General features: G+C 40.3%; 2 protein-coding genes across 4 annotated transcripts; one reads left to right on the top strand and one right to left on the bottom strand.

The window, feature by feature from the left end:
* Positions 1-151: 151 nt before the first annotated feature.
* Positions 152-4,164, bottom strand: LOC137733254 (granule-bound starch synthase 1, chloroplastic/amyloplastic). 2 transcript variants are annotated; one of them, XM_068472401.2, is made up of 13 exons: positions 3,627-4,164; positions 3,123-3,502; positions 2,799-2,879; positions 2,611-2,709; positions 2,420-2,509; positions 2,229-2,292; positions 1,926-2,136; positions 1,597-1,840; positions 1,328-1,504; positions 1,026-1,217; positions 859-945; positions 646-774; positions 152-564 (listed from the first exon to the last, which is right to left on the bottom strand). In XM_068472401.2, the coding sequence occupies exons 2-13, from the start codon at positions 3,477-3,479 to the stop codon at positions 448-450; spliced, it is 1,848 nt and encodes a 615-aa protein (XP_068328502.2). In that variant the 5' UTR covers positions 3,480-3,502; positions 3,627-4,164; the 3' UTR covers positions 152-447. The 2 variants fall into 2 exon arrangements, with proteins under 2 accessions (XP_068328502.2, XP_068328501.2); XM_068472400.2 differs by having other exon boundaries at positions 3,608-4,042.
* A 3,176-nt stretch (positions 4,165-7,340) lies between these two features.
* SETH5 (transducin family protein / WD-40 repeat family protein) lies at positions 7,341-17,784 on the top strand. 2 transcript variants are annotated; one of them, XM_068473193.2, is made up of 19 exons: positions 7,341-9,005; positions 9,096-9,407; positions 9,534-9,773; positions 9,898-10,024; positions 10,096-10,253; positions 10,408-11,041; positions 12,587-12,651; positions 12,736-12,837; positions 12,937-13,079; positions 13,332-13,387; positions 13,676-14,325; positions 14,411-14,601; positions 14,738-15,029; positions 15,270-15,545; positions 15,657-15,766; positions 16,186-16,519; positions 16,673-17,077; positions 17,189-17,435; positions 17,523-17,784. In XM_068473193.2, the coding sequence occupies exons 1-19, from the start codon at positions 7,581-7,583 to the stop codon at positions 17,546-17,548; spliced, it is 5,793 nt and encodes a 1,930-aa protein (XP_068329294.2). In that variant the 5' UTR covers positions 7,341-7,580; the 3' UTR covers positions 17,549-17,784. The 2 variants fall into 2 exon arrangements, with proteins under 2 accessions (XP_068329294.2, XP_088552648.1); XM_088696522.1 differs by having other exon boundaries at positions 7,469-9,005; positions 17,189-17,429.
* Positions 17,785-19,176: the final 1,392 nt, after the last annotated feature.

Consider the following 19,176-nt stretch of genomic DNA (forward strand, 5'->3'; position numbering starts at 1 on the left):
TCAGTGTTGTTTACATTGATTGATTGGCCATTGCCCAAATTGGTTTTAGGGCATAGGAAGGCTGTTAACACTTTCATTGTGTTCGTGTTTTCCTGACCGAACCGAACTCTTCGGTTATATTTTCCGCATTCAATACTTGAGTTGCTGTAAATTTCTTATTATCGAAAGAAATTTCATATTATCGAACTGCAATGTTATGATAAATGTATGTGAAAGTATACATCGAAGAAAAGACAATCGAATACAAATCTGCAATTGGTTTCGTTAGATCTGTAGCCGGTACGGCCCACCACGGGTGTCCTATGATACGCAAATTGCTAAACATATGCCCTCACGCATTGTGTTGCTTGTAAATATACTGCACACAAGACGGTCAGTTAGGGCGCGCAGCAGATTTCTTCTGTGTTTCTTCACAAAACCGATCAACTGCTCGTTAACTCGTGTTTCTCATGGCGTTGCGACATTTTCCTTTGCGAGCGGTGCAATTTCCTCACCCTCAATCCCAGGTTTGCTGTTGGCGACACCCAAACTCAGCAGCACTTCCTCCCACTTCTTAGCAGGTCCCTGCGCAGTTGCGATTCAAAGGATTTAGGAATGCAAGAAAGCGACTAATTGTAAATGGATTGTGCGTGGCGCAATCTTTACCTTCCACGAGAGATCTTGAGCCATGCAGTTGCTTATGATCTCAGTAAAAGCTGGAGTTCCATAAGTTCCAAGGGCTCTTGAGACGGTTGTAGCGATTGCTTGTACATCCGCTGGATCAACAACTTCGCACTGAAACATCAATCTCCAAAACCTGAGCTCATGCGAAAGAATAAAAGATTGTGTAAAACTAAAGGGAAGAAACTTAAGTATTACTTCCACATTGAAGGCTCCCATATGAAATCCAGTGAATCCTTCTTTAACAGTGTCTACCAACCCACCGGTTGACGCAACAATGGGCACCTGCAGAAGCGTAGCAGCGATTCAGTACTAAGGCAAGAAGTACCTTCGGACGTAGAACTTGCTTGAGGAAGGGATCTTACAGTTCCATAACGCATGGCGTGCAACTGGATGAGACCACATGGCTCGAATCTGCTTGGAACCAACATGAAATCAGCTCCTGCCGTGATCATATGGGCCAGAGGGACATTGAATTTCGCTATTCCTCTGGCTTTGTCTGGGTATTCTGTTTCCAGCTGTTCAAGCTGCTTCTCCATTGGCTTTTTGCCAGTCCCCTGAGGAAATTGCAGAATGCAGATCAGGATGATATACAGATAGGTTTTGGTGGCATGACAAACAGATACGCAATGTAAGGCGAGGAACAACTTCCATGTCCGGTACGTACGAGGACTATAATCTGAACATTCTCTTTGATAAAATGGGGAATGGCTTCTATGAGAATGTCCGAACCCTTCTGCTCTTCAAGCCTACCAATGAAACCTATGACAGGGATGTCTCTATCCACCGGCAGTCCGACTTCTGCTTGGAGGGCTTCTTTCAAAAGAGGCTTTGCATCAGCCACCTAAGCAAGTCAAATTTAAAGAGTCATTGCCAAACGAATCAAAGAATTTGCATGCAGTGCGGTTATGGAAGTTGTACGATGAGTATTCTTACAGTTGAAGCATCATATTTGACAGTTGTATACTTGTCAGTTAAGGGATTCCATTCCTGGACGTCCATGCCATTCACAATTCCTTGAATTCCAGTTTTCCGAATAATGTTATCCAATTCGACTCCTTTCTCAACTGAAGAAACAAGTTCTTCAGCGTAGTATGGGCTAACAGTCAAGACCTTGTCTGATTCCAAGATTCCGGCTTTCATCCAGTTAATTTTCCTCCCCTTCACGGGTTTGTCATACCTGTGGAATTGAACCAATCATACTCAACCTTCAGTCAGATAACGCTCTGCGGTCTACGCTATTTAAAAATTGCGAAGAAACTTACCCGTCAACGAAATCAAACGAGCTCTTGAATTCATTGGGCAGATTGAGGAGTGCGAAGTCCGCGAAAGCAAATCTGCCTTGGTAAGCAATGTTGTGAATGCAAAAGGCTACTTTGGCGGTCTTGTATACGCCTTTAGGTTTGTATATGGCTTTCAGGTAGCACGGAAGCAGGGCAGTATGCCAATCGTTGGCAACGAAAACAACTTCTTCCCCTGCACACAGAAATGTCGTACTACCAATTAATGCGTAAAAGATTTAGTAAAGGTGGTGTTGGTTAAAAGAATTGGAGATGAGTTTTGCCTACCATATGGTCCAGAAAAATATTTGCTGCTGTTTAAATTCAGCAGTCTTGGTGCTACAAGAGCTGCCTAAAATATACAATCAGAAGATGCACAAATTAACATTTATACTAAACATTTGATAACAGATTGGCAATAACATGTGTTATTTACGCTAGTTAACGAAAATAGACAAACGAGGGTGGAGATTACTAACCTGGCATAGAAGGCTGAACCTAAGTTGGTTGTCCTTGAAATCGACTCCAGCAGTCGGACCATAAATTTTGGATGCAGTTTTCCCCCATACCTTAACAACCAATCACAAAAAGCAGATAAGAAATTGAGGTTTCTTCCTTGTCATGCTATTTCAAAAACATTGGAAAGATCAGTGAAAATATATGACCAAACCTTCTCGAGAAACAGCGGGTGATCCACGAAAACACGATCAACTCCTCGTTTGTAGCAGTGAAAAAATCGAACTGTTTCGGTATTATCTCCCACTTTAAGCTACACAGATAGGAATAAATCATTTGAACAACCAAAAATTCATTCATTTTCCTATTTCAATGATGATCAAGGTTATATGTTGCACACACCTCAACTGTGACTTCGGTATCCCATGCATCTTTGTACTGATCATAACGTGGAGAAATCGTCATCACTCGATGCCCATTTGCCTGAAGAAGGATCAATTTAGTTACCAAAATTCATGTTCATAGGTCAAAACAAGAAATCGTTACTGAAATATACGCAAACATAACCGGTTACAAACTTTTAATCAAAAACAAAACTCGCTGGACACTACGCTGACAATAAATGGGAACTAAACCATTGCTTGTATAAAGTTCATTGTCTGTTTAGTATCGTCCGCTTCTATTTGTGCGGATTAACTACAAATCAAGAGAGGAAGCAAAGCTTACAGCCATAGCCGGTGGGAGGCCCCCAAGAACATCACCGAGTCCACCAGTTTTACTCCATGGACCAACCTCAGTTCCCAGAAAAACCAAATTCATCCCACTACCACAAACAATGACTCCTGAAGATTTCCTAGTGCTGTTGACGGTTTTGCCCCTCGTTTGCCTTGCAACTGAGTTGGCCATGATTCTGACTCGGAGCTCGTCCACCGAGTTCAAAGCTCTCAACCCATTGTGAGTCAGGGTCTGTTTTCCAAAACACATTTTATTAAATCCGGTTTTCGGGTCTGATCCGGACGACACAGCGCCATAGCTGACATGGGAACTTGTGGAGGCAAAGCTTGAAGCAGAGATAGTTGCCATCAACCTTGTAATTCTATTATGTTCTGCAAAACAGTAAAACACAAAAGATTATCAAATCGTAATAAGATCAACTCGGATTGCTTCTGAAACGGCTAAAAGTGCTTTTTGACAATCAAAAGTGATTCTACCTATGTTTGGCAGTCAAACCTTAAAGCGTTTCTGGATCGTAGAAGAACCTACTTCCTACGGAAGCAGTTGAGCTCCTTACAGCAAGCTGCGGATGGATGCTTCTTTCTTGTGCGGTGAAGGCTGCAGTGCAAATAGTGGTGGTTTTAAGCAGTGAAGCAGGAGGGTGAAACTGTAATTTCGAGTTTGCAGAAGGCGACTAAAAGGTGTTTGGTGGAGGGGTTTGCAGTTCCAAGAACCTCAAGATTCATTAGCGGTGTGTGTAATCCGTAGCAGAATATGCCCAAACAAATTCTCATGTGCAAATTGCTCTCTCATAGTCACCTTGGGGTCTTTTGGACTAATGTCCAAGAACAAGAGGAGGAAACAGCTTCCTGTAGTCTTGTCTCGTATCCCAGATTCTCAATCCTAGGCTGCCTACCCTACCTTGAGACTTCTAGTATGTCTAGGAATGATAATTTTAACCGCTAAACCGGATAATCGTGGATAATCGTCATAATGAATTAGATTTGGATATGAAAATTTGGATAAAATTTGGATATTGAGAAAAATGGTGAATATCATTCGATTATGATTTTGGATATGGTTATAAAGGTCTCCAATCCATATCCGTCCTCGAATTCGAACCGAATAATATATAATATAATTATTCATAATATTAAAGTATTGAAATATATATAAATACACACACGTATGTATATTCATTATTCGCCAAATCCCTTACTTTGAGTGCAAATACAAAAAATGCATTATGTGAGTTGCATTTTGTGGGAAAGTTCATAAGTTTTAATATGAATCAAAATCTATGATAATTCAATGGTACTTATTGAAAATATCAAAGATCAGTCAACATTATCAATGTTTAAAAGGAAAACTAATAAAAAGGGTATGAAAACTTTGAATTTTAACGATAAAGACAAAATAAAGGATAAAGTGAATAGTACCAAGTTTTACTTTTTAGTGTAAAAATGTGATTTTTCGTTAAAGTGAACAGTACTGCGGGCTTTCGTTAAAACTCCCATGTTTAAATTAATATTTACTAAATTATCATGCGTTAAATCGAACAAATATATTTTTTGTATTGATAAAGATAGATATAACCGTGAACCAATGAGAACTTGTTATCCAGTGGGTATAGTTATGGATAATACGCGATGGTTAATTTACGGTTTTGGATATGGTTAATTTTCGTAATTATAGAGATAGATATAGCATTTTCGTCCTCAAATCGAATCGTTGTCATACCTAAGACCTCTAGTCAACAACCAGGAGGATCCTCGCCAAATGCTGATTCTACACCTTGAAGCAAGCAACTTTGTGAAGAAAATTAAGTATAAGCAAGGTTTTTTTGGAACAGCTTGTTATGTTTAGAGAATAACTAGCTAATTTATTTAGCTAACAAAATGTGACAAGAGAAAGAGACTCTAAATAATATTCACAATCACAAATCATTCAAATTACTAATATCTTTGTTGAATTAAAATTCATTTTTATATGTGACCTTAGAGCAGTTCGACCAGAGGTGGAATAGCCCAGCACCTAGTCAAAAAACCAGGCTGGCACCCTGTTCATTCACTCCAGCCCAGCAACTTGCCTAGCACCCAGCCCAAAATTGACTAACCAAGGAGCTGGCTTATTTGCCTGGCGCGTGTAGCTTACTCACGAGTGGGCGCAAGTAGGGGACAAGGGTGCAGGCGGCGGGCTCCGCTGTCAGCCTACTTGTGCTTCGCCTGGAAGGAGGCGACGTGGCCCTCTCAATGCCGTTGGATTTCCAACAGTAAAAAAAATGTGAATTTGACTTTTAAAATGGACCGTTTGATCACAGATCAATGGTCCACATTTTTTTCACAAAAAATAAAAATAAAAAAAAGGCCCAACGGTCAGAATTATGATCGTTGGCCACGTGGCAGCGCCTTAGCTCTTGGATTTGAATATTTTTCAAATCCAACGGTCCAGATTAATTAACTATATTAAAATTTATTAAAAATTATGAAAAAATTTTAAAAAAATTTTAAAAAAGTTTTTTTTTTTTTTTTCTCTATAAATACCTAACCCTCATCTTCCACCTTACACCACATTTCAATATTTTCTACACTTTCTACCAAAGCTTTCATATACTTTTTGTGTGAAAAAAATACCAAAAAGCTCATAATTTTTTTTTTGTCCATATAAACCATATATCCCTACATCTATCTTCATCGTTTTCAAATCTTGAGTTTTTTTTTACAATGTCTTCTTCAAGGAGAGTGCATAAACAATTTGTGGAGCAATAGAAAAGATTGTTGGCACAACAAGAAGAATAAAGTGTATTTGATGAGTTTATGTAATTTTATTTGTGTGTTTTTTTTTTAGTTTATTTGATGAGTTTATGTAATTTTATTTTAGTGTGTTTTTTTTTAAGTTTATTTGATGAGTATGTAATTTTATTTTAATGTGTTTTTTTTTAAGTTTATTTGAAAATTTATTCGAAATCGGTTAAAAATCTTATCCGAAAATAAAATTATTAATTTTTATTTATTCTTTTAAAAAAAATATAAAATATTTTAAATGGGTTGGGTGCCAGCGTTGTCACATCCCCGCCCGAGCGAGACCATTTCTTGGCCCTGACTCCACCGTAGCACGATATTGTCCGCTTTGGGCCCCAACCACGCCCTCACGGTTTTGTTTCTGGGAACTCACATGAGAACTTCCCACCCAACCTGGGAGTGCTCTCATGCGTTACTCGCTTTATTTCGAGTTCCGATGGAACCCGAAGCCAATGAGCTCCCAAAAGGCCTCGTGTTAGGTAGAGATTGGAATATACATATAAGGATCACTTCCCTGGGCGATGTGGCATGTCACAATCCACCCCCCTTAGGGGCCCAACGTCCTCGTCGGCACACCACGGCCAGGGTTAGGCTCAAATACCAAATTTTCACATCCCGGCCCGGGCGGGACCACTTCTCGGGCCCGACTCCACCGTAGCACGATATTGTCCGCTTTGGGCCCCTACCACACCCTCACGGTTTTGTTTATGGGAACTCACACGAGACCTTCCCAATGGGTCACCCAACCTGGGAGTGCTCTAATGCGCTACTCACTTAACTTCGGAGTTCTGATAGAATTCACAAAAGTAGGATTAATCTTCTGGTGTTATATCTTAGTAATTGTCCTACTTGACTGCAACTAGACGTTCTTATTGCTCTGAATGTGTATTTATACACTTAGACTCGCACTATCATCATTTCTTAGCTAGTTTTGCTAGTGATTCAGTTTTTATTTATTTGTAATTCTATTTATCTTCTTAGCTTCCACACTGTGCACATGGTTACGTCACTCTCACGTGACGGTTAGCACGCCCTCCTTAGGACGGGGTGTGTCAAGCGCATTTTATAAGGGTGGAGATCGTTTATGCCATCGCATTTTTAGACTAGGTGCCAGTGCATTTTTTTAGGGGTGGAGATGCTTTGGCCTATTAGTATTCACTGGAGTCTATTACTGTTTATTTGAGTGGATAAATGCGCTGGGTGCTGGTGCAAAGTTTTTAGAGGTGAAACTGCTCTGAAGTAACTCAAAATATTACAAAGTAAACGAAAATAATTTAAAATTTAAATCTCATTTGTTCATGACAATTATAACATTAAAAAAAAAAAAAGAAAAAGAAAAAGAAAAGAGGACCACAAGTCCCAACGCAACTCCTGTGGTCATCGTCAAATCTAGCTGCCTTTAAGCCAACCAAGACAACAACTGCGCATCGCTACCGAGTGACGCGTGCCGGCAACTCTCCACCTGCAACCGCAAGGCAGCTGCCGCGCCTTTTCGCAAACAGACGACATACCGTTTTACTTACTCTACTAGTCTACTTCCCAATTTCATTAGAACAAACGACATGACGTGGGAAGGAAACAAACTCCCAGAGACTTACCAGTCATGACAAGAAGAAGATGACCAATACGACGTCGCAGTAGCAGCAGCAGCGGCTTGGGCTGTACCAGCATGACCAAGAAGCTCACTCGCTTCGAACCGCAACTCACCATGGAACTCGACCTTGACTCGTTCCTCAATTCGCACCTCTCCCTCTCCGACCAAGACGACGACGACGACCTTAGCTCCGTCCCCCACCGCACGATCGACGAAATCCTCAACGACACCGATTCGTCCGCCTCATCGTCCCCGTCCTCCTCCTCTATCTACCGCCTCAATTCCGATCCCAAACCACCGGAACCGCCCAACGACGCCGTATCGGTCCCCGTCGTTAAGTCCGAGGATGAAAGGGCGGTCCGGCCGAGGTCCAATCTGTACAGTCGGGTCAAGTCCGGGGATTTATCGGAGGATCCGGCCGGGAGGGTTCCGAAGCCGTCTCCATGGTTGCTCGGAGGCATGAGAACGAATGCGAAGCCCGGGGCGGCCCTGGCTGCAGCGGCGGCGGCCTCGAGGTCGATGCCAACGCCGCACGCCGCGGCAATCAAGTCGAGGAGGAGCACCGTGAGCGGAGTTATCCAGAAGGTTCTTGAAAGTTCGGAACTGGATGAAAAATCCGAGGTGAGTTCCACTTCTACTGGTGATATGACTGCAATTGGTCCGGAAGTGCTTAGGACAAAATCAAACGAATTACAAGTGGATTTTGGGGGTGAATTGTTGAGAGAAGGCGGGGTTTTGGGGAGCGAAAGCAAGTTAGAGCAGACTTTTCGAGTTGATCAATCTCAAGTTGATGAGGCGAGTGCTGGGAATGCTGTGGAAGAAGAGAAGAATGTAAGTAGTTTTGATGAGAATTTGACAAATTTAGACGCAAATGATGTTAAAGATACGGAATTTAGTAAGACTGTTGACGTCGTAGAGGAATGTAAACAAGAAATTCAAGACTTAGATGATAACAGTCCCCGTTCGAAAGAGAGTGATAGGGAGGATAATGATGGTGGTGGTGGTGGCAAGGATGATGGTGATGATGGTGGTGGTAAGGAGTCTGAGGATAACAATGGCGATATTGGTAACGATAGCGATATTGGTGATGACGATGAATTGGGTTCAATCACTCAACTCGTGGAGGAGAGAATTGGGGAATTGGAGAACAGGAGGATTAGTAAAAAATCTGAAAAGAAGTTGCGCAAGCCACTTGAAATCGCTGAAGAGCTAGAGAAGAAGCAAGCTTCTAATGCTTTGCATTGGGAAGAGGGTGCCGCTGCTCAACCCATGAGGCTTGAGGGTGTTCGGAGAGGCTCCACCACATTAGGATACTTCAATGTCGATGCTAATAATCCCATTACTCGGACCCTTTCATCTCCGGCGTTAAGGCGTGATCATGGCTCACCGCAAGTCTTGGCAGTTCACAATAATTACATTGCAATAGGAATGGGAAGAGGGTCTATTCTTGTTATTCCTAGCAAGTACTCTGCTCATACTGCTGACAGCATGGATGCAAAGGTTAGCTTTCATTCCTTTACTTACTTTTAACTTCCAATGATATAGATATAGGGGAATTCGTGTTAACAAACTATGCTATATATGTACCAGATGCTAATTCTTGGGTTGCAAGGAGAACGGTCTTATGCTGCTGTAACTTCTATGTGCTTCAATCAGCAAGGGGACTTGCTCTTAGCTGGTTATGCTGATGGTCACATTACAGTTTGGGACGTGCAGAGGGCATCGGCTGCCAAAATAATTACTGGAGAACATACGGCTCCAGTTGTACATATGTTGTTTTTGGGGCAGGATTCTCAGGTTACACGTCAATTTAAGGCAGTTACCGGTGATAGTAAGGGTCTGGTATTATTACATTCTTCCTCGGTGGTTCCCCTGCTTAATAGGTTCTCGATTAAAACACAGGTAAAAAAATTTCTTTGTTGGCATTATGTTTAAAAATGTTTGCTTCGTGGTTGATGTGTGAATCTGTGATCTTTTACAATGTAATTCTATCAAACTTGATGATCTTGTGTATGTTGATTGGAACAGTGCCTTCTTGATGGACAAAATACGGGCACAGTGCTGTCAGCTTCACCACTCCTGTTTGATGAATTCTTTGGAGGGGCTTCACTGTCTTCTCAGGGAAGTGGGGCAGTTTCAGGCAGCAGTATTGGTGGTATGATGGGGGGTGTGGTTGGTGGAGATGCAGGTTGGAAACTCTTCAATGAGGGATCTTCTTTGGTCGAAGAAGGTGTGGTCGTGTTTGTCACCCATCACACTGTTCTGGTGGTATGAAGCCCTCAGATGATAGCGTGAATTCCATGTACCTTTTGGTTTGGGGTTTGATGATTACCTATTTATAAAAAAGTTTTTTTTTTTTCAGTGTGCTAAATGCCACGTGTCTTTGTTGTAGGTAAGACTAACTCCCACTTTGGAAGTGTATGCTCGACTTTCCAAACCAGATGGGGTTCGGGAGGGTTCTATGCCTTGTACTGCTTGGAAATGTACAATACAGTCACACTGTTCACCTGCTAGTAGCGGTAAGGATTGACTTTCTTTGTTAAGTTTCCTGTTGATGGTTTCCTAAGATGAGGTTCTTCATTTTTGGTAGAAAATATGCCTGCTGAAGTAGTTGAAAGAGTTTCGTTACTTGCACTTGCTTGGGATCGAAAAGTTCTGGTGGCAAAGTTGGTCAAATCAGAGCTGAAAGTATATGGGAAATGGTCTCTTGAAAGTGCAGCCATAGGTGTGGCTTGGCTAGATGATCAGGTATGCACCTGTTTATTTGTTTTCTGTCATGCTGAATTTATGTTTATTCTTTTAACCAAATAAATTTATGTTTTTCTGCCTATGAAGAGTTCTGTACATGGTTCAAGTTTACATTACTTAAGAATGAGCTTAATTTGAAGTTTTGTGGCTTCAGATGCTGGTGGTTCTCACGGTGACTGGACAACTTTGTTTGTTTGCAAAGGATGGAACTGTGATTCACCAAACAAGTTTTTCTGTTGATGGTTTTGGAGGGGATGATCTCGTTGCTTATCATACACACTTCATTAATATATTTGGAAATCCTGAAAAAGCGTATCACAATTGTGTAGCTGTAAGAGGAGCTTCAGTATATGTACTCGGACCAATGCATCTTATTGTTTCCCGACTTCTCCCATGGAAAGAACGAATTCAGGTTTTACGGGGAGCAGGTGATTGGATGGGTGCCTTGAACATGGCAATGACAATTTATGATGGTCAAGCTCATGGTGTTGTTGACCTTCCTAGAACTCTGGTTGCTGTACAGGAGACCATAATGTCCTACCTGGTTGAGTTGCTATTGTCATATGTAGAGGAAGTATTTTCATATATCTCAGTAGCGTTCTGCAACCAAATTGGAAAAAGGGATCAAGCTGATGACGTAAACAGCAAAAGCAGTTCTATGCACTCTGAAATAAAAGAGCAATACACCCGTGTTGGTGGAGTTGCAGTTGAATTCTGTGTCCATATCAAAAGGACTGACATACTTTTTGATGAAATCTTCTCCAAGTTTGTAGCTGTTCAACAGAGAGGTATTCTCATTTCAGTTTATTTTCGCGTTTATGATTTTTTGTAAACTTCATCAACTTTAAGCTGAAGTTTGGATATCTGGATTACATTTTACTCTATTGATATGAAACAAAAAGGGAAACATCCTTTGGTTTTCATATGCTTATATAGAGGGAAAGTTCATTTTACCATCCATGCACGGTTGAGTTAGAATGGCTTTTTGTAATGTCCAACTGTGTCACATAAACAAGATAAAATACACTTGCCATCTCATTTTATCTTACCGTAACTCATAGCCAGTGTCATGCTCAATCTGGAGTGAATAACATATTTTCTTCTTTTGAAGTGACTGGATTAGTACTTTGACATATGATAGAAGATGGCAATTAAGTTCTAAGTGTGGTGTATCTTTTTTTTGCTTGTCTCAGCTGCAGTTTTGCAGCATTTGCTCCAAGTATGTGCATTGTTCGATAGCTTGTAGCTACATGTGTTGTGATTTTTGGCATAAAATTAGGATAATGCCGAAATTAGGTTTGTGTTACCTATTTTGTTTTGGTGTCCTATTTGGGCCTGGATTTGACTTTTTTGGTTAGATTCCTTGCTTGGTGGAGTAATTTTGCTAATTACCTATTTGATTAGGTTTTGGATTTACGTCCAATTATTAACCAATAACACATATATATTATAAATATACACACACATATATAGACATATATTATATTATATATATATATATATATAATAGAGGATGAAAAGCACAATGAGCGCACATATAACAATGCACGCAGACAGCACACACATCCATTATATAAAAAATAAAAATCAGAAAAAAGGCAGAGAGACGATAGTGCAAGGAAGAGGTATGAGGCAGTTAAAACCCTATGCAAAATTTGGGTTTGGGAGTTAAAAAAAAAAGCCCTGCCGCCTAGGTGGCTCCGGCGAAGCCTTACGCCCACTCCCTCAAAACAGAGGCGGCAACCCTCAAGCCCAGCCTCAGAGGGTCCCTAGGCGCACCCTGAGGCGAGCCTTTTAAAACATTGATTATAAGTAGGACCTTAGGGTTAGTTTATTTTGTGTGCCGTCACCATTAGTTTAGAGAGTTTTTCTCTTTTGTTATGGGCGGAGGTCACCCTTTGGAGTCATGAGCGTGTGGCAATTTCATGGCTCATTCGTTTTGCGATTTTGTGAGAGTCAATTTGTGAGTTTGAGAGTTAGAGACCAATTTGGGAGAATCTTCTCTATTTATTCAAGTTCTCTACTCATTTGGTTTTGGGTTTGAAATTTGTGGGATTTGGGTTATGAGAGTTAAACACTCTTTTGTAATCTCCGTTTGTTTGATGAAATCCTCGCTGTGTTTCACCTGTGGATGTAGACTTTATGCCGAACCACATTAATCTCTTGTGTTCTTATTATGAGATTGTTTGTTTCTTCAATTTCGCGGACGACTGATATTTGGCATTTTGTTAGAATTCGCTTCCATTTGCGTATAAAAGTACAACAACATGCATATATCACTTTCTTCCATCATTGCATGTTACCAATCAAATTTTCTTTATAAATGTTGTTAGACACATTTTTGGAGCTGTTGGAGCCTTATATATTGAAGGACATGCTTGGTTCTCTTCCACCTGAGGTAATGCATACTGTTCAAGTATTTTGGCTGTATTGGCAAGTATGTTATACATAATAATGTTATTTCATTTGACCTTTTCCTAAGATTATGCAAGCACTGGTAGAGCATTATAGCCGCACAGGGTGGTTACAGCGCGTTGAACAATGTGTCCTTCACATGGATATTTCATCCTTGGATTTCAATCAGGTCTGTGCCTCTCAGATTGTTGCTTATAGTTTTTCATGTTGCTGTATTTGTCTGTCATATTTTTCAGACATGCAGATAATTTGTTATGTTTTATTGTAGGTTGTTAGGTTATGCAGGGAGCACGGGCTGTATAGTGCTCTGGTGTATCTCTTCAATAAAGGATTGGATGATTTCAGGTCACCCTTAGAGGAGCTGTTGGTGGTCTTGCGAAATAGTCAAAGAGAAGGTGCTACTGCCCTTGGGTATGGTTATCTTGATAATGAGTCCTTTGTGTGTTCTAGTTGAGTTTAAATGGTCAATATGTTGTTTATCGTGCTCCTTTAGTTGCTTCTCCTTTCATTTTGCGTGGTCTTTACCCTTTATTATTATCTTACTGAAAGCATATAATCAGTTGTACAACATTTTTTTTCTTGTTACTTTTTGGTTGTATATTGTCAGTTTTTGTTTGAGCCTTTCAAGTGGTCTTATTGTATTTTTTTTTTTCTTGTTTACAGTTACAGGATGCTGGTTTATTTAAAGTACTGCTTTTCAGGCCTTGCTTTTCCACCAGGTACGGACTTACACTTATTGGAGTTGTTCAATTGGAATATCACAGGAGTATATTCCTCTGTGTGATAATCCCATCTGTAACTAGAAATGGATTTGTGATGTTGAAATAATAAGTAATTCATCGAAAAAGAGAGAGTAATCTTACTGAATAAGTATGAAGCAATCAAAGGAAAACTAGCATTCTTTTGTACTTGAATACATGTTTGACTCACTTGCATAGCTTCATTTATTGCTGCATTTCACATGAACTAATCTGATTAACAAAGTTTGCACTTATCTGTGGTTGCAGGACAGGGAACAATTCCCCCCTCACGCTTGCCATCTCTGAGAACAGAACTTCTGCAATTTTTGTTGGAGGGTTCTGATGCCCCTAATTCAAGATCAGTCTCAAGTGTATTGCCAGGAGGAGAATATATTAACCTGTATCTTCTGTTAGAGCTAGATACTGAAGCTACTTTGGACGTTCTGAGATGTGCTTTCGTAGAAGATGAAATCTCAAAATCTGACTTTTCTTCTCATGATTCAGATATGCAGGATGGGAACAATTTAATGGCTCAAAATAAAAATTCAATGGTTCAGAACACAGTAGATTCTCTTATTCGCATTATTAGTAAGGACAGTTCTCAAACAGATGGATCTCCTAGCAATGATGACACTGGATCAGTAGTAGTGTGGCCTTCAAAGAAAGACATAGATCATCTATTTGAGTTTATTGCATACTATGTTGCATGTGGAAGAGCCACTGTTTCGAAAAGTGTATTGTCTCAGATTTTGGAGTATTTGACCTCAGATAATAACTTTCCACCATGTGTTTCCGGAGATAGCATAACTTCAAAAAGAAGAGAGAAGCAGGTTCTGGGACTTCTTGAGGTAGTGCCTGAGACCGATTGGGATTCATCTTATGTGTTACAGCTATGCGAGAAAGCGCGATTTTACCAGGTATATTTACCAATACCATACGATGTTGTCTCATAATTCATTCAGTTTAAGATTACTCACTACAAGGTCTCTTGGCGACATTTAGGTTTGTGGCCTAATTCATACTAGCAGACATCAGTATCTTGCTGCTTTGGATTGCTACATGAAAGATGTAGAAGAACCCATTCATGCCTTCTCCTTTATCAACAAAACATTATTACAGCTGACTGACAAGGAATGCGCTGCTTTTCGATCAGAAATTATTTCTCGAATTCCAGAGCTTTTTTACTTAAACAGGTTATCTCTTAGTTATCTTGAACCTTTTCTTTTATTTTTTCTTTGTCACTTGTTAATTCATTTGTAGTTTGTCTTCTCCAGTGAAAGCTTCCTTATTGATTATTCACCTCAAAAAAAAAAAATTTATCCAATGCAGAGAGGGCACATTCTTCTTGGTTATCGATCATTTTACTATTGAAGAAGGTTCTCATATCCTCTCTAAACTTCGTTCCCATCCAAAAAGTCTGTTCCTTTACTTAAAAACAGTGATTGAGGTCCACTTATCCGGCACACTTGACTTCTCAAGTTTAAGAAAAGATGATCTTGTGAGGGTTAAGGATCAATCGAAAGCAGTTGAGGCGTATCTGGAAAGGATCTCCGATTTCCCAAAGCTTTTGCGTAGTAATCCTGTTAATGTGACTGATGATATGATTGAACTTTATCTGGAGGTGAGCACTTTGTAGAATTACATCTAATCTTTTCTTTATTTTGATTTTTTTTTTTTTTGTAATAATTAGGTGTCTTCCTTCTATGATAATGTTCTTATTGGGTCAGTATATTCATCTTGACCAAATTTTAAATACGGGGCTTGAAAGAGTTGAGTGATTGTGTTTCATTGCCATCTGGTTTCTGTACCATAAAGCTTGTCTTAGTTGTTGCCCTCTTAATGTTTCATTTTCACTTTTCAGCTGTTATGTCAGTATGAGCGCAATTCAGTTCTCAAGTTCTTAGAGACATTTGATAGCTATCGTGTGGAACACTGTTTACGCCTGTGCCAGAAATATGGGATAACAGATGCTGCTTCTTTCTTGTTGGAAAGGGTTGGTGATGTCGGCAGTGCTCTTTTACTTACACTTTCCACCCTCAGTGACAAATTTATGAAGCTTGATACTGCTGTGGCAAGTCTGGCGTCAAATAATTCTGCTCGTACTGAGCATTTCAGCAATGCTTTAAAATTGGAAGAGGTCCGTACATATCATATTTATTTTAGCCATAGCATTTGAGTAGGTTTTTGTTTGTATGTTACTACAGATTCACTGGACTGTTATTTATTATATGTAATTTATCTCTTACAGGTGAACGACATTAACAGCATATTGCATGCCTGTATTGGGCTGTGCCAAAGGAACACCCATCGCTTAAATCCTGATGAATCAGAGGCCCTCTGGTTTAGATTACTTGACTCGTAAGTGCAAAACCAATTGTTTCTTACCGAGTTTTCCACGAGCACAAGTATCTGGCTATTACAGTCCTAGGTTTCAGCCTTTTGTCTTTCCAGGATTCCTTGTTGGTCTAGTGGTCAGGTCCTTGGTTTGCTCTCAAGTGGTTTGGGGTTCAACTCTCTCCCATGCTACCCACCTAACAAATGCTAGAGTTTCTCGCTCCCCAATGTTGTGGGGTCAGACAGGGTATAGTGATTAGTCGGGTCAAAGACTTGGAGACAGTAGTTTTAAAAGAAAAAATAATAATAGAGTGATTCTTGTTCAATTATCCCTTAAATGAGGTGCCATGCTCTTCATTATTTGTGAAGAAATGTTGTCGTATTCTAAAAGTATAAGTTCATGGATTTGTTGAAGACTAATCATCCTCCAAATTTCAATACAGGTTTTGTGAGCCTTTAACAGATTCATTTGATGCTGGAACGGTATCTAAAGGAGAAGATGTTAAAATGACGGTGGCCAAGTCATTGGACTCAGAAGAGGATGAGATGGCTTTTATAATCAAGTGGAGAATCTCAAAGCTCCATAAAGGCTTTCATATATTAAGAAAGCTGTTCTCTGGGTTCATCAAGGAGATTGTTGAGGGCATGATAGGATATGTTCGCCTTCCAACTATCATGTCCAAACTCCTCTCTGATAATGGCAACCAAGAATTTGGTGATTTTAAATTCACAATTTTGGGGATGCTTAGCACATATGGCTTTGAAAGAAGAATTCTGGTATACCATCTCTTTCTGTCTTTTATGCTAGTCATGTTGCATGATGTATTCTCATTTAACTTGTTTAAGGGAATTGTGTTGTTAAAACGTCCAATATACTTCTTCCTCTATGTTATCTGCAATTGCGTTCAAATTGTTTACTCTGGTGTGTAGGATACTGCCAAGTCCCTGATAGAAGATGATACATTCTACACAATGAGCATACTCAAGAAAGGGGCCTCCCATGGGTACGCCCCTCGGAGTCAAATATGTTGTTTATGTGATTGTCTTCTTGACAAGAACTCTTCTAGCTACATTCGCATTTTCAATTGCGGTCATGCAACGCATCTTCAGTGTGAAGCTTTAGAGAATGGCGCATCAAGCAGTAGCTCATCCTCTGGATGCCCTGTTTGTATGCCTAAGAAGAAGTCTCAGAGGTCTAGAAGCAAATCGGTCCTTCCAGAGAAGAGTTTGGTGAAGGAGTTTTTGTCAAGAACCCAACAAACATACGGAACAACTTCCCACACACACGAAAGCAGTGCATCAGAGAATACGTACGGGCTTCAGCAAATATCAAGGGTATGGCAATATCTTATTATTGTTGTCCTTGGAGTGATTGTTTTATCATTGTTGTTATGATCACCGTTCTTACATTGCAAGCTAATGAAAAACTGAACTGGGATGCTACAGTTTGATATCTTGACCAATTTGCAAAGAGACCGAGGATTAGTCGAGATTGAAAACATGCCTCAACTAAAGCTCGCACCTCCGGCTGTGTATCATGAGAAGGTTCAGAAAGGAACTGTTCTTTCACCGGCAGAAAGCAGCACTGATCTTTCAAGAATAGGGCAACAAAGTAAAACCAAGCAACTCAGGGACCTAAAAGTAAGGGGGTCGTCTCTCCGGTTACCCTTAAAATCAAACATATTTGGTAATGGTACGTACGTCGTTAGCCTCATGTAAGAGTTCTTAAATTTGTGAATGTGTCCAATTCTAACATCTAATGTGTCGATACACTTTGCAGGCAAGGAGAAGACCAGCAAGCGATGACGTTATTGTCATGTACACAACAACTAACAACAATACTAGAGCTGGAAATTCTGCAGATGTTGTAAAGTAGAGTTTTTGTACCCCCGACCCGACCTATTTTTTTCTCGTGTTATTCTTTCCATGTCAATTTTGTGTCTGTTTTTGAAACCGTCGTAAACTTGTAACTACTTAATTTGTAAAGTGGTATAAATTTTGTATATATATTTTTTTATAAAGGTTGCTAACATTTTGTAGTAGACATGCTCCGACAAAGTACATAACTTGCGCTCTAAGTAATTATTCAAAGTTGCAATCTGCTTCACGCGACTAACAAGTTTGCTATTTGAATTTTAAAACTTAAACACATGAAATTGGCGACTTGAAACAAATTTGCTGTCTACGCGGCTACATGTGACGGTGAAGGATTCCCGTAAAACTCCAGCGTCGCACTAGTAGCTCGCTGTTACTCATCGTCGTCAGAGCTTCCATCTTCAGTACTATAATCACTATCGTCGCGTCTGGATCCAGAATATCCAGCTCAACATGCTCAAAGAGTTGGGTTTGCAGGGCAGTGAATTGGGAGAGGATCTCTTTGGTGGAGGAAGGAGAAGATTTAAGCGCAGTTGAGGGAAGTGACTGAGTTTGGGAGAGACTTGGAAGAGTTTAGAGGCAAGGGAGGCCATTTGGACGAAGGGATTGGCCTCTAGGGAGTGGCGGGAGGAGAGAGACAAGGGTTGGGGAGAGATTGGGTTGCGGCTGTGAAGGGACTTTTGGAGGCGTAGGTGATAGCACCAAAGACTCAGCAACCCTTTCTCAACCTGCAAGTTACCAGATAGCAATGGAGGAAGAGAAGGGAAGAGACAGAGACAGAGAGAGAAATGTTTTGTAATTTTGTATTGAATGTTCCAAAATATCTATTCTGCTCAACCCCACCAAATTGATTACATATATGATTCCACTAACACCAAATGTCAGCTGACCATACGACTACCACAACTTGATTACTACTTGTTACAGTACTATTAAGCTACTAATTGCAAACAGATAACCACAATCGTAACATCGCCCACTCCTTCAGATAAACCTTGTCCACAAGGTTGTAATCACAGAGGAAAATCTGGGAATTTCTTAGTCAACTCATCATAATCTTCCCATGTAGCATCATTTTCCTTGCTGCCCTTCCAGTGAACAAGTAGCTGCACTTCCGCCCCTTTACCTTTTTTGTAAACTCGCCTTTGCAGAATTGACATTGGTTCTAGAGACTTCAACCCATCTTCTGTCACCACTGGTAGAACTGTTAAAGGGCTAACCCCTGGGCCCAAATGCTTCTTCAAACAGCTAACATGGAAGACATGATGTATCTTGGAATCTGTAGGAAGCTTAAGTTTGTAAGCTACACTCCCAATCCTCTCCAAAACTTCATAAGGGCCATAAAACCTGGGATGTAACTTATGATAAGCATGTGCAGCCAAGGATTGCAATTGATAGGGTACCAATTTCAAATAAACCAAGTCTCCAACTTCAAACACTTTTTCCCTTCTGTGCTTATCAGCTTGAGCTTTCATTCTATTTTGAGCCACCAACAGATTAGTCTTGAGCATAGCTAATAGATTATCCCTAGCCAACAATCCTTGCTCAACTATATCTAG

This window comes from Pyrus communis, chromosome 7, assembly GCF_041283825.1.
Source record: "Pyrus communis isolate YQ-2024b chromosome 7, ASM4128382v1, whole genome shotgun sequence".
Classification (NCBI taxonomy): domain Eukaryota; kingdom Viridiplantae; phylum Streptophyta; class Magnoliopsida; order Rosales; family Rosaceae; genus Pyrus; species Pyrus communis.

What these genes read in the sequence shown, in the direction of transcription:
- LOC137733254 (XM_068472401.2), bottom strand. Translation starts at nt 3,479, where the DNA reads ATGGCAACTATCTCTGCTTCAAGCTTTGCCTCCACAAGTTCCCATGTC. An exon ending in GGTTCAGCCTTCTATGCCAG is followed by an intron (nt 2,293 to 2,419) that starts GTTAGTAATCTC and finishes TGTATATTTTAG; the next exon opens with GCAGCTCTTGTAGCACCAAG. An exon ending in ACGCCATGCGTTATGGAACT is followed by an intron (nt 946 to 1,025) that starts GTAAGATCCCTT and finishes ACGCTTCTGCAG; the next exon opens with GTGCCCATTGTTGCGTCAAC.
- SETH5 (XM_068473193.2), top strand. Translation starts at nt 7,581, where the DNA reads ATGACCAAGAAGCTCACTCGCTTCGAACCGCAACTCACCATGGAACTC. An exon ending in CTGACAGCATGGATGCAAAG is followed by an intron (nt 9,006 to 9,095) that starts GTTAGCTTTCAT and finishes TATATGTACCAG; the next exon opens with ATGCTAATTCTTGGGTTGCA. An exon ending in GCTTTGAAAGAAGAATTCTG is followed by an intron (nt 16,520 to 16,672) that starts GTATACCATCTC and finishes TCTGGTGTGTAG; the next exon opens with GATACTGCCAAGTCCCTGAT.